The 13,508-nt window shown below is 44.6% G+C and overlaps 1 protein-coding gene across 1 annotated transcript in view; it reads right to left on the reverse strand.

Moving 5' to 3' along the window:
* Nucleotides 1-272: 272 nt before the first annotated feature.
* Nucleotides 273-13,508, reverse strand: part of HS6ST1 (heparan sulfate 6-O-sulfotransferase 1) — a 189,287-nt gene continuing 176,051 nt past the window's right edge. Inside the window, exon 2 of the mRNA XM_064435803.1 lies at nucleotides 273-6,433. Within this exon, the coding sequence (XP_064291873.1) occupies nucleotides 5,725-6,433 (709 nt within the window). The 3' untranslated portion in view covers nucleotides 273-5,724. The remainder of the gene's footprint in view (nucleotides 6,434-13,508) is intronic.

Genomic DNA, 13,508 nt, shown 5'->3' on the forward strand with positions numbered 1-13,508 from the left:
AAGAAGCCTGTACAGTATCAAATGTAATTTTTAAAAGATGACAGGTTCCATGAGGTTTAAGGGTTTTTTGTAATGTTGGCTCAAATGTAACAATAGGAACCTACGGACTGCAGTTTCTGCTTGAATGTTTCTTGTCCAGGAGTCTGTAACAGAAAACAAATATTCTCCATCAGCTGCACTGGCAGCTTTATCTCTCTGTAATAAACAGGCAAGACATATTGCACTGAAACTGCATCAAAGGCCAATGGAAGGACAACACACACCACAGATGCTCAATTTTAGGGTTTATTTCGTCTGCTAACATTCATCCTCGATCTAGACAAAAACAATTAGATGATTTTTTAAAAATTTTATTTTTCTTGTGGAAGAAAAAACCTTTTAACACTTTTTGTAAGATGCTATAAATAAATATATAAAGCTTTAAGTGTTACTCGGCTCAAGTTAAAACAGTTGCCTTTTATTTTTTTGTTGTTTTTAAGTTCCTGAAGTGGGGGGGAAAGTGCAAACCATACACATTCAGCCCAATGGAATGAGTCCAGCCACAATCACTTTCAGAGAAGCTGAATCTGTTTGATCTACAGTATGGAGGATGGAAGGCAGGTGGGGGGACAGTTGTATTTTTTTACCCTCAGTCACACAACTCCTGGAGGAACCGAGTTCCTTGGTAAGTAAAGCACACATGAAAGGGGAGAGGAAGAAAAAGAAAATCCTGCCTGCACTGACCTCTCCCTGCTCTGTGCAGACTGTGCAGCAGAGAGGGGAGAAGAGACAATATAAGCAAAGTCCCAGATGAATGGAAATGACAAGGCAAACCAAAATCAGATAGCTGTAGGGATGGTGAGAAATCCCCTGCCTGTTGTATGTTTGACTGGCAGACTACACATAAACACACAGGAACTTCACATTGAGAGAGGATGGGGATTTTTGTCTTCTCCTTATGGGAAAAAAAAGATTAAAAGGGGCAATAAGAATAAGTTAAATCATATTCCAATATGTACAAAACAAATCATGCTCAGTAAACCTTTTGAATATAAAATTATTCATTATAGTACAACTCTCTCAATCCAGTCTCCAGAACTGACATGTGGGGGAACTGAACAGGGAGGGGGAATTGTGGGGCTCTGAGGAGACAGACTCATTTGCAAATCTGGGGTTTTTTTTCAGCTTGCATGGCTAAGAATTACAGAGCTGGGACAACACAGGCTTTAACACCCATGTGCTCATCAGGGCTGCGTTCACCTTGGCAGAATTCCTGAGGATGGGGTAAAACAAGCAGCCATGGAGAGCTGGGGCTGGTGCCCTGGCTCACCTGAGCTGCTGCTCACTGGCCTGGGCTGCACAGGCCTGGAACACCCCAGGTCAGGCAGTGAATGCCATGCTCACCTCTGCCCCTGGAGCATGAGCTGCTGGTATCAGTGACAGTGAAAAGAAGAATAGAGAGAGACCACAGCCAGCCCTGTGGTTTGAGTCCAGCAGCAGTGTCAGCTGCAGGCCAAGCTACAGCTCTGGGAACACAGCACTAAGCACAGGTTGGGGATGAATTCCTCTCTTTTTTGTGATGACTTCTGCAGAAGTCTGTGGGGTCTGGGTAACTCTGAACACCAGTGAGACACTGGAGATGCCTTTAACCCCAAGGTATGAGCCTTGGCCAGGCCCTGTGCTGTGATGCTCTCGTCACCTTCTGGAGCTGTCCACTGCTCTCTGGAGTGACTTGACTGGCTCAGAGGGAAAACCTCCTCATTGTACTGCCATGGGGAGTCCTCCTGCCTTGGCCACACTCTCAGCAACTGCACTGCTCTTTAACAGGACAGCCCTGGGAGAGAGGATTCAAAACCTTATTGGGATCTTTCTTATGCTGCTTTCATTGTTGTCCCAGTTTTGTAAGCAAGTAAGGGACTGTGGGATGCAAAACCATCAGCTGAAGTGCTCCTCATTTATTCCAAAATGTTGGGCATAAAGGGAGAAATTCAGACAAGCCAGAAATTCACACTGACCCTTAGCTGACTTTTTCTTTTTTTTATGTTTTGTTTATGACTTTGAACCCTGTGACAGCATGGACTGGCAACCTTACCAGTCAATCCTGCATTTTGTGACCTGGATAGGGTACAAGGTGGCACCTGACTGTCTGGAAAACCTTGGATGAGGCAAACTCCTTCAACAGAGCTAACTAGGATAAGACAAACCAGCAAGAAAATGTTTTCTTCAGCAAGAACAGCCACCAAGCAGTGATGTTTACACTGTTTAGGTGACTAAAGGCAAATTGACTTCTTAGCCCTAAGAAGTCACCAAGTCCCTAAGAGACAAGTCCAGTCCTGCACTGCTCCCAGCACTCTCCTAACCTGGATCATGATGCACTGACAGACCCCCTGAAGAAACACTTCATGTCCTGAAGAAGCTTTTGGTGTGTCTGGAAGTCACAGGAAAAACATTTTGGAAGAAAGGGGCAGATACTGAACAAGAATCTACTATCTGGCCACTACTTCTGCCAGAGTGCCTTAAAGCTGTTGTTCTTCATTCATTTTAAAACTACACACACACACTTTTCATGTTACTGTAGCATCAAAATATCAGTCCTAAAAAGAAAAGAAATAGTACCACTTCAAAGTGTGGTACATATGAATCACAAAAAACTACATTCACATTATGTTAAAAAAGTCCCCTTGCCCCCACTAAAGGAAGAAGACAGTGCCAGGTATGTCCTGCAACCCATGTTCTGGTACACAGCACTTAACATGAATGAACAGCCAGAAGCAGAGCAGCACAGCAGCCAGGGCGAGGGATGGCTTTTGGGTGATTCTGTTCATTCCCATTACTCAGAATCTGTTTCAAAGTGCCCCATACTTTTCATACCTTGGAGTACCCTTTTAGAGTCTGTAAATTTGTTACTCCCAGTGTAGAGGTGGAAAAACTGAGGCATTTGCATGGGTGCAGAATTTAAATGTAGAAACTTCTGCCTCAGTACTGAGGTCAGCCCTCCTTTTGTGGTTGAAATGAAACTGTTAACTAAAGACAGTTTTCAATATAATTTCATTTCTTTTGCTTGTTACTGCAATCCATTACAAAAAAAAAAAAGTTCTACTGACATGCTCCTAAGGTCAGAGGCTGCTTCTGATTTTGACAACCCTGCAGACAGATTCCTTAACATCCAGCTGGTTACTCAGAGCCTGCAGCACAGGAAGAGCTCAGGCAGACACAGCCTAAGCACAATTCTGGTGTGCATCCCCCAGGGTCCCAGCAGAGAGACACAAACAGGGATCAGCTGCAGGAACCCCTTGTGCGTTATGGATCCACCACACGGACACACCCTGAAAAGCTTTTGGGGAAAGGTGGAAACTGTGCATGTGCAACAGTTGTTTTTTATATCTCGTGTGCTGGTTTTGTGGGTGAACAGCCTGCAAAGTTGCATTTTGAAAATACAAATGTTTTCTGTGGTTACAGCAAAATGTGAAAGTGATGGCACGTAGCAGACACAGCTTCTGCCAGTCTTGGATTCAGAGATGAGCAAATGGACTTGTAATACCTTCTCTTCCCCCAAGCCAACCACCAAATACTGCTTCATTCTTCTTCCCAATTTTCACCCAGGAGGGAATGCTTATGGGCAGGCTACACATTTCTGGGAGCAGGAGCCATTCTGTGGCAAGCATTGGCACAGCAGGATCAGACCTGACCAAAATCCACCTGAAATCAACAGGAAAGACATCCCCTGACTCTGGTGGATGTTGGCTCAGGGCTGTAACAGAATTGTGTTTGAGCCCTAAGTGCTCTTTGTGTTTCATCAAGTTTTTTAGCTGTCTTTGCTCTTCAGGAGAAGAAGTCTGCAAAAGCAAGGTGTATTCCCCCTCCTCTGCAAAACTCAGTCTGAACTTGAAACTGCTGGAAACAGTGCACAGAGGCAGAGAAAGAATTAAAACCCAAACCAAGCAGCACATCAGTGGACTTGTGTGATGGGAAAGGGATGCTGTAAAAATGACATGCTAAAGTGAAGTGCATCACCTCTCTGCCTCTCCTCCAGTGATTTCAATGCCATATTTGATTTGCAGTTAACGTGGCCTTTGAAAATCAAATCCTATTCCATTTGGTTCAAAGTTTACCCTAAACAATAGCTGGTTCAGGTCTTACAGGCTGAGTAATAACGGAGTGAGACATGAACCAGGCAAAAACTGCTTCATTTCCCTGCTTCCAGCCAAACAAAGAAGTGCTTGCAACAGCAAAAAAATAAGCCATATTTTAATTTGGTGAGTGGAAAGAGGAATTAGAGAGGTCATTGTTGTTCTATGACTCAAAAGTCAGTAAGCAGAACCTGGTTAGACTGTCCCCACACTGGAGGATTAAACTTACATGAGGCCCTAAAAAACAGCATTGAAAGAGTTCTGCTTTGAGAGTGGTCTGAGACTAAAAAAACACTATCCATGATTCCCCTTTCCAGTTTTATGAACACAGCTTGTTCATTTAAAGTAAGGGCTGCAGAACAGGCACCCTGCCAAAAGACAATGTGCACTGTCTCATAATTAATTTAGACCCATAGTCAGAAATTTTCACAGCTCTGGAAGAGAGCCCCATCCTGTTCCCACTTAAATCAGTTCTAGTGACTTCACTGGAAGCAGGCTGATGCCCATTACCTCTTGATAAAAGCAAGTAAAAATAACTGAAATAATACGGCTAGGGAAGGTCTGTATGCTTATTCTGGGTCAGTATTTCACATAGCAACAAACAAAACAAAATCACCCTCTCGTCACATTCCCATTAGTGACTTATCATTTGCAGGGTCTGAAGTTTGTGTGGATTTATGAAGGAGTAATTAAATTTTTCTTCCTTTTTTTTTTTGTAGTATGCAGGATAGGGTTTTCATGTGCTGTTAACACACAATACTGATAGTGGCTTGAGTGGTAGTGGTAAGCTGACAGGACAACATGTGAATGCAGGTTTGAGTTTATGGTTGGCTTTTAACTTGTTTTGGGACCTGTCTGGGAAACAAAGCTGGGAGTTTGTGTATGAATTCCCTATTATTTTTCTGATGAAGCTGCGTGTGTGTTTGTGATACCAGTGCAATAAATCAGAACCCCTGTGATAAGTACATTTCCCAGGCCATAGTCAATTTGCTTTAATGTTTCTCATCCTCTGACTGGTTTTCTTCTTTTTATTTTTTGTGGTGCTCTACTTTCTGGCAGTGGCTGCCAGCTGAAATGCTGTGACTGCCTGTGTGTCAGATCCCAGCCTGACAGGATGGCCCATCCTCAACTCAGTCACCATTATCACTTACTGACAAACAGTGCAATTCCCATCCCACCTCCCCCACAACAGAAAACCTCTGTTTCCTTGTTTTTTAATTATGTATCTTTAGGGTCAGGGGATAAAGAGACTTGAAAAAATCCTACTTCTGCCATTTGTGTTAAAATCGTGAGGATAAGAAACATTCTTCTGTATTTGGGCTTATGCGTGGGTAACTGCATTTGTGCATTTTTTATCTCTGCATTAGAATGTTGACCCTTTTTTTATTTTTATGTATTTATTGATTTTTTTAAGAATCTCATCGGTCTTGTAAGAAACAGTAAAAAGACCCTATGCTTAAGGAAGCAATCTATCTTCTGTTTTACAGACTTGCTTTTAAATAAAATATTTTTTGTCGGGTTTTTTTTTTGTTTTGTTTTGTTTTTTGTAATTTTTACTTCCACGATCTCTTATATGGAAACCCTAGAACATCATTAATATAAAAGTCTGCCTAGGCTACCACTTCTCTATAATATGGCTCATGTAGTCCTCAGTGGGCAAACGTCCTTGCTCCTCGGTCTCTTCCTTGGGAAGCGCTTCGTTGGACCGGTGGAGGAGCCTCTCCTCCCGGTTCTTTATCCTCTGCTCCATCCTCTCCAGCTGCCGCTTGTACTGGTAGCGCTGTTGGAAGAGGTCCTTTGCATAGTCATAGAGCTGCATGTCCAAGTCGTTGAGCTCCTCGATCCTGCGGATGGTGTCGTTGTCCACCTCCACGCCGCCCGCCCGCGTGCTGTTGTACTGCATGAAGGGCCGGATGAACTTCAGGTTAAATGTCCTCTCAAACAGGTACTGAGTCTTTCTCTGGAACTCTGTCAGGCCGAAGAAGGCCATGTCTTTGAGGTTTTTTTTGGCGCTCTCCAGCAGGATCTGCGCCCGCTTGTTCTCCGGGATGAAGGACATGTTGTAGCAGCCCACCAGGCTCAAGTCGGCCAGCATCCTCACCTGGCGGTTGTTGGCCAGGTTGTAGGGGCAGTCCATGAACTCCTGCAGCGTGCAGCCCGACCAGTCCGTGCCCTCGTAGCACGAGGGCAGCTCCTCGGGAGTTGGGGTCCTGCCATCACACATGTGCAAGGAGGTCTTCCAAGTAGCTCCTCGCTGGACGTGACGCCACTCGCTGAGGTAACGCGACACGGGGTCTCTCAGCAGAGTGATGTAGTAAAATTTTCTACAAGGAGAAGAGAAAACAGAATGAATATTCTGCTAGCAACGGGACAGGCAGAGAGCTAGTGCAGACAGCAAAAAACGGAGAGTAAATTACCATCACATCATCCATCCCACTGTACTTGTGGGTTGTTTTTTCCTTGCAATATCTCATGCAAAGCCCTTTGTGCAACATTAGACCCGTGCCTCTCATTTTAGCCTTGCCAAGCAGTAGCACCTTCAGCAGGACATCCATTGCCAGCGACAGACTACAAAGAACAAATCACCAGGACTGAACCTGTTCATTGACCTCAGAGAGCAACTGTGGCTCCTGGCACTGCCTGGCCCTTCCCACTGCTGGGTGCCTGCAGTGCCAGCCAGGAGCTGCTCTGAAGGACAGCCCAGCCCCTCTGTTTGTGAGCTGGGCCTATCACCTCCACTCCATGCAGATGCTGACCAGGACACCCACTGCTTGATTGATCTGGCTGCCGAGCTGAAATCTGGGAGTCTGCAGCGAGTACCAGGATAAAACCACAGGAACATAAATGAAAAACAATGGGAAATCAGGAATGCAATATGCTTTCCAGGAAGAGAAGGCTGAGCTGACAACCAGCAATAGCAGCAATAATTTATTCCCATTTCAGTCAACCTGGTATTAAATCAAACAAACTTCAGACACACTTTTGACACGAGACTAAATAGAAGGGAAAAGCAAGACAACCAGGAAGAGCACACATAATGACATGGGGCGTTCTTGCTATTTTAAGTACAATGAAGTCCTCAACAATACAAGCTGTCCCTAGAACTGAAAACGTGACAGCTGTCTCTAACAGAGACCCTCAGGCTTCAGCCCATGAATTCTGAGATTGACAGAGATGGCAGTCTGCAACAGCCCTCTCCATACAGAGGGAAATGGGCTTTTCTTCCCTAACTGCCAGCAGCGTGGGACTGAGGTGTCTTTGTGTTTCCAGAAGGAGGAAATGCCTTCTCTAGCTCCTAAAGCTGGCACGTGCTTGCAGGGCATGTGGCTGTGACACTGAGCACACATGGGAGCACCTGGCTTTGGCAGGCAACACACGTGTGCAGCTGGGAGTGTTTCACACGAGGGTGGTGGAGGATCCTCGTCCCCATCAGAAATTCATCTTCAGAATGCTGCTAGGGCTCACTGCCCTGCCAGCGTTGTTCAGGAGCACCAAATGGAATGGCCATTGAGATGGCAGTGAACCGTTTTTTGAGGAAAAAAATAGTGAAAGTATTCTGGTTTGGCCAATTTTAACAGACCCGTGTTTTCCTAGCATCTTCAGTATTATTCTTCCTAATAGCAACTTAAATTTCAGCAATAAGAGTAATTTAGTTTTAAAATAACACATCAAAGCTGTTGCCCAGGAAGTCTCATATTAAGCAATGTTTGCTTTCCTAATTCATTACAAAGCTGCTGAAGGGCTGATCCAGAGCAGTCAATTCTGGTCTTTCCAACAATGGCAGCGGGTGTCCACTCCAGCTCCAATTCCTCTCCTGCTTCCTGCCTTCATAACTAGGGCTGGTACACATATTTGTTAATTTTGGAAATTATTCCATCTCTCTTCAATAGCAAGAGTATCTCACAGTAATACTGCCCAGTACTGTCTGTGTACAGGGACAGGGAGAAAAAGGGGAGCAGACACTTTCTTTTAAAGACTTTGAAAAGCCTACCTCTTTTTCCTTCCTTTACCTTGCAGCCTGTAGTGATTCCACTACCCTGCCTGAGAGGCAGCCATAATTTATAGAGACTGAGCCAAGAAACCTCCAATAGATGGGATAAAATACAGCAGTGGAAAGAAAGGAGAGCAGTGATGAATGCCAGATGTTCGGTGACAGACAGTGGTGCTAAACACTATCAGCACTTTTTGACTTGTGAACTGCAGTGGATTTTTATTTTCACTGATGTAATCCAAAGGTTGCATTTTTCACTGAGCAGGTCAAAGCCATTTATTATTTTGTGGCTACAGAAGCAACTGGAAGGTTGTTTCTCCCTGATCCCTAAGATCAGGGACTCGTTTGTGTGAGGTAAACCACAGACAAAGGAGGAGCTGATTCCTGTCCAAACACGCCACCTATACAAGTATGGATAGGGGAAAAAAAGAGGAATTAGTATCTGCATTTGGCAGACAGGGGAACCACAAATATTAAATGATGTGCATAAAGTCAAACAGAAGTGGCAGAGTTGGCATGAATCTGATTCCTGCAAGGCTGAGTCCAGCTTATCTTCTCTCTGTGTCTCTGTTTAAACTTTAGGAGACTGTTAGTAAATCATATGAATAAATATCATGCAAAGCTTCTGGAGTCTATTGAAACAGAGACATTGAACAGGACATGGATTGGAAGATGTTTAAGGAGCAAAAACTTCTTTCTTCACACCTGCACTATAAGAGCTTAGTCAATGTAATACCCTGGTAAATATTTTACCATGAGGGATCTTCCTCAAAGATTCATCTCAATGAATGAAAAGCACAGGAAATAGGTTACAATTTTAGAAATGCTACTGAATCCAATTTGCCCCTTTCCAGGTCTGTCACGTAGAAAAGTGCTTGAAGGAAAGAGCTTGCCTCCTAACACATAAATCAATTTATCTTTGGAAACTGGAACCAGGCCCCTGGAAGTACTTAAGGAAGCTGTCCCAATGGGGCATAAATAAAATAAAATAGAATTGTAAAAAACCAAAAACCCTAAACAAACAAAAAAGCCCCCGACAACAAAAAACATAAAACAAAATTAAAAAAAAACAAAACCAAAACCAAAAACAACCAACCAACCCTAACAAACAAAACTAAGCAGGGAATTTACAGCAAAGGAAGTTTTAACTGCCTAAGTTGAGATGCACCATTGACACAGTGGAAGTTATGCTCCCAAATTTGTATTTAGCTTTCTAGAAAGGCATTGGTTTCTGAGGAGCAGATTCCCTCAGCCCTCAGGAAAGTGAGCAGCACACTTCCAAGGGACTGAGACCTCAGGAGCCACAGGGCTGAGCCACTTGGGTATTACAGGGATGACAGTGCAAGTGTTCACTCAAGGAACTGAGGATACTGAAGTTTCTGTTCTTGAAGTGTAACTTGGGACTGCCTTTAGGTTTAGGGAAAAATGAGGTAACTGTAAATCACTGTCCATGAGCAGTCAGCAAGCTGGGGGAACTGTTCCAGCATGGCTGAGAACACAGGCAAAGCCACTTTTAAACAGTGGCTTGGAATTCCTGAGGAACCACATGACTAGTACTTTTTTATTGTCATCAGAGATAAAATAAACCCATAAAACCCATGCAGCTGTGAGTGCCCTTCATTCAGCATGGTGTCCCAGACAGCCACTTAACTTTAGTGTTCCTGAAGGCTCATTTCAGAAATGTGGTCTTCTCCTAGCCCAGATGGTTCCACTCAGCAGTGCCTCATAAAAAAGCCCCAGTTTGGTCATGCAGTGTCATATCTCACTGGCCTCTCTGGACTTAGCAAGCTTGAGCAAGACAAAGGGACACTGGAGTCAGGAAGATTTTTCCTCCCTCATGAAGCTGAGCAGAGCATTACTGCTCTTGGAGGCTCCTCTTCTACACCCACGGGGCTGAGATCCCCAGGGGCACAAGGACAAGCCAAAGACAAAGTCACACCTCTGCCTTGCCTTGCATTGCTGCTCCTGGCAGACCCAACATGGAAATCCACCTGAAAATCCACCTCTGAGGCATCTGCAGAGTTCACCTCATGTAAGTTGCACAGTGCCCAAAGAAATGTTAATATTTATTAAACAGAACAGAAGAAAAGAATGGTTTTGATTAACAACTCTGTACCTGAACTGAAGTGCAAGGAAGAACAAAATCCAGCATCAGAAAGGAAGGCCAACCTTGTGGTCATAGCACACAAATGAATTCAGGAAACTTCAAGTGCCCATTCTGTCAAAATTACCCCGCTTGCCCCAGATAAATCTCTCTCTCCCTGCCTCTGTTTCCCATGTGTGAAGGGCTGACAATGCCCCCTTTGTCCGTTTTGGAAGTTCAAAACATAACATCTTTTGGAGCAGGAGCTGCCTCCTTGCAGGATTATGCAAAGCCCCTGTTTCAGCACGGATTGAGGGCAGAGGACAATGCTTAACTGGAGGCATATTTTCATGACACGGGTGTCAGAGGCACCACTGCCCCACAGGATTCCCACCCAGACCTCTCCTTCCCATTCTCACATAGCAGCACAAAGCAGCCTTAGTTTTGCTAGCAGAGTTTTTTTTGTTGTGGTTTTTTTTTTGGTGTTTTTTTTTTTTTTTTTTTTTTTTTTTTAAGGAGGGCCATGCTGCAAATGCAGTCACTGAGCAGCTTGGGGTTAAAAATAACCCTTTGTTGCGTGGCTGAAGCTGCCATTTAGCAATATTCTGTCTTAATTCTTGTCAGCAGGTTCCTCAGCTAATGAAGGGGAAATGAAACCCTTCTTCCTCTAAAAACTCAATTCTTTCTCTTTTGCTAATAACCAGTCAAGATAATTCTGATAAAGTGACAGATTCTAAATATGATGCTACCATTTCTCTTCAGTTAATTTCCACTCTTTTTTACATGCCAATGCATCCTTCTTACTGCTGCTGGTCTCTAAATTCTGCCAAGAACTGCTTATTTGACTGTGCAATTCTCTATTCTTTCCTGTGCTTAAATGCTTCCTCCCACATCGCCAATTTTTTTTTTTTAATTTTTAATTTTTACAGGTTCTTTACTGAGCTTTCAAGCATTCCTCCCAGGAAAAGCAAAATACGTAACAAGCCCCTTTTTGATTACTGTGGTGGCCTTCCATCAGATAAAGAACAAAATACAGCTAGCCACTTGCAATCATAAATGCTTCATCTGCCTGCCAGGAGGGGGAAGGGGCAGGAAGCTGCATGGGTCAGCTTCAGCCATATAACCCCAATCTGTCAAAGCAACATTGCCCCAGGCGACAATTTTTCTACTGCTAAAAAAAAATAATTAAAAAAATATCATTCTATATCTTCGGTGAATTAACTGAGCAGGGGGTCTGTCATCTTGCAATAATGAGGAACACTGTGTTTTGTTTAAAGATGCAGTAATGTCAAATTTGTGGCTGATTTAAGGCATCCCTGTAAGTCAAGCCCATCTACTGCACACTCCACAAATCCCTGGTGAGAGTCCTCATTCCTCTTCCACTGGCTCTCACTGTAAGTAGTTTTTCACTGAGACAACCACTGATTTTGCCTCCCAGCACCGACATGCACTCGTGCAGCTGCCCTGCAGGGACCAAGGGAAGGAGAAACAGAGCACTCAGCACCCCCCTGCCATCACCTGAACCCTCACTTGTCCAGAGCACCAAAGGGGATTGCCAGGGAAGGGTTATCCCCACGGGAAAGGAGCAGAGTATCCTTAAAAACAGGGTCAGCAAGGACTCACAGGTAAGCCATAAATGATTCAGGTGTCTCTGAGGATGGGTGAGCTGAGAATGTGGCAGGTGAAAGTCCATAAAGAATTTCTACTGTCATTATAAAGTCACACTAAATGTTACCTACAAACAGCAGGTGTATGAAGAACAGTTTCCCCCTTCTGCACAGAAAATAACCTTCTGCTACAATGGGAAACTCTGGGTGACTCTCCAGCCACCACTGACTTCAGTAAAAGCTGCCTCCTGCCTTGTTTACCCAACCTATACTCACCACTTTTAAAGCCCAACCTTCAAAGACTCCACATATTTCCCTGTTTTCCTCTACAGTCAGGTTTCTTGCATAACAAGCACATTCTCAGTTAGAGATTGGAATTTAATATATGTACAATGATTACTTCCTTTGGTAGCAAATAGCCCTAATTTTCCTCAGTCTATTTCCTCTCATCTGTTGTTCATTTAGACTCTTCCTGCATTTCACACACAATAAACTCTTCATTCCTTTAAAAGTCATAAGAACAGAAAGAAAACCCCAAACAAACGAACAAAACAAACATCTTTGCTGTCCTCTATGTTTAAATAAAGATTGCAACACAAACCCCAAAAGCCAAGAAGCTGAACAGCAAACCCAGTCCGGCCGCTCTCAGACTGGGTAAACACCTACAGCAGTGATTTCCTTTGCCAGGAAAGGAGGGGCTGTCAGTGCTTGCTTTGGAAACCAGGTTTGTTTTGCATAATTGTGTTTGTTTTGCCTGATGGTCTCTGCTCTTGGGACTTGGCTGTATTAGAAGACAGGACATTTGGAAATGTAACAACAGCAGCCCTTACATGGGCTCTGCTCACCCTCCAGATCCTTGCTCAGGGAGGATCATCCTGGGGGCTGAAATCATGCTGGGGGCTGATTTCACCAGGGCCAGCTCAGAGCCAGCCCTGAAGCAATGCTCAGGCTGCTCCAGAAGCCTGAGGCAGATGAGAAGAGCCACACCTCTCTCAGTTCACCCAAGCATTTTATAAAATGTGGGCACTGTGATGGTTTGCAGTCCTGGTGTGCAGCCACAGCGCGATGGTCCCACCGCGGAGCTCCTGTGTGCTGGAGCTGTGTGCACCCAACACCACGGCTGTGTGCAAGCAGAACAGAGTCTGACAGAGAGAAAGGAGACAAAAGAACAAGCAGCAGCTCAGGCATCTCACAGGAGGAACACCCACCCCTCCATCCACTCAACACAACCTTGAACAAAAGCTCCCTTTTGGTGTTCCAAGCCATGCATGGGTTGGCTTGAAAACACCGGAGACAGCCAAGCACAACTGCAAGGCTTCTCCAGACCGGTGGGGAAGAGACCTGAAGACATGAAACCCAGGAAAAGGTCAGTCTGTGTGCTTGATCCAGCCACATGCAGCACCACAGCCTTGACTTTGGGATCTGCAGGAGCAGCAATGCTGTGTCCCTGCTCACAGGGTGAGGTGTCTCTGTTTAAAGCTGACCTACAAAGAAAGGTAGGTCTGCAAAGCCAGGGTTAGAACAATATTGTATTCCTGTAACATAGATATTCCTCCTGGAATATACTGGCAAAGGCAGCAGAGCTGGAGTGGAGGCACAGAGGATATAGTCAGCCCCAAGGGCACAGGGTTTGTTTGAGACCTGGTTTGGCACAAAGCTGGGAGGGCACACGGAGCCTTGACACCCATGTTGGGAGGGGCAGAAAGATACAGGCTATT

The sequence above is a fragment of the Passer domesticus genome, chromosome 11 (genome assembly GCF_036417665.1).
Source record: "Passer domesticus isolate bPasDom1 chromosome 11, bPasDom1.hap1, whole genome shotgun sequence".
Lineage (NCBI taxonomy): Eukaryota > Metazoa > Chordata > Aves > Passeriformes > Passeridae > Passer > Passer domesticus.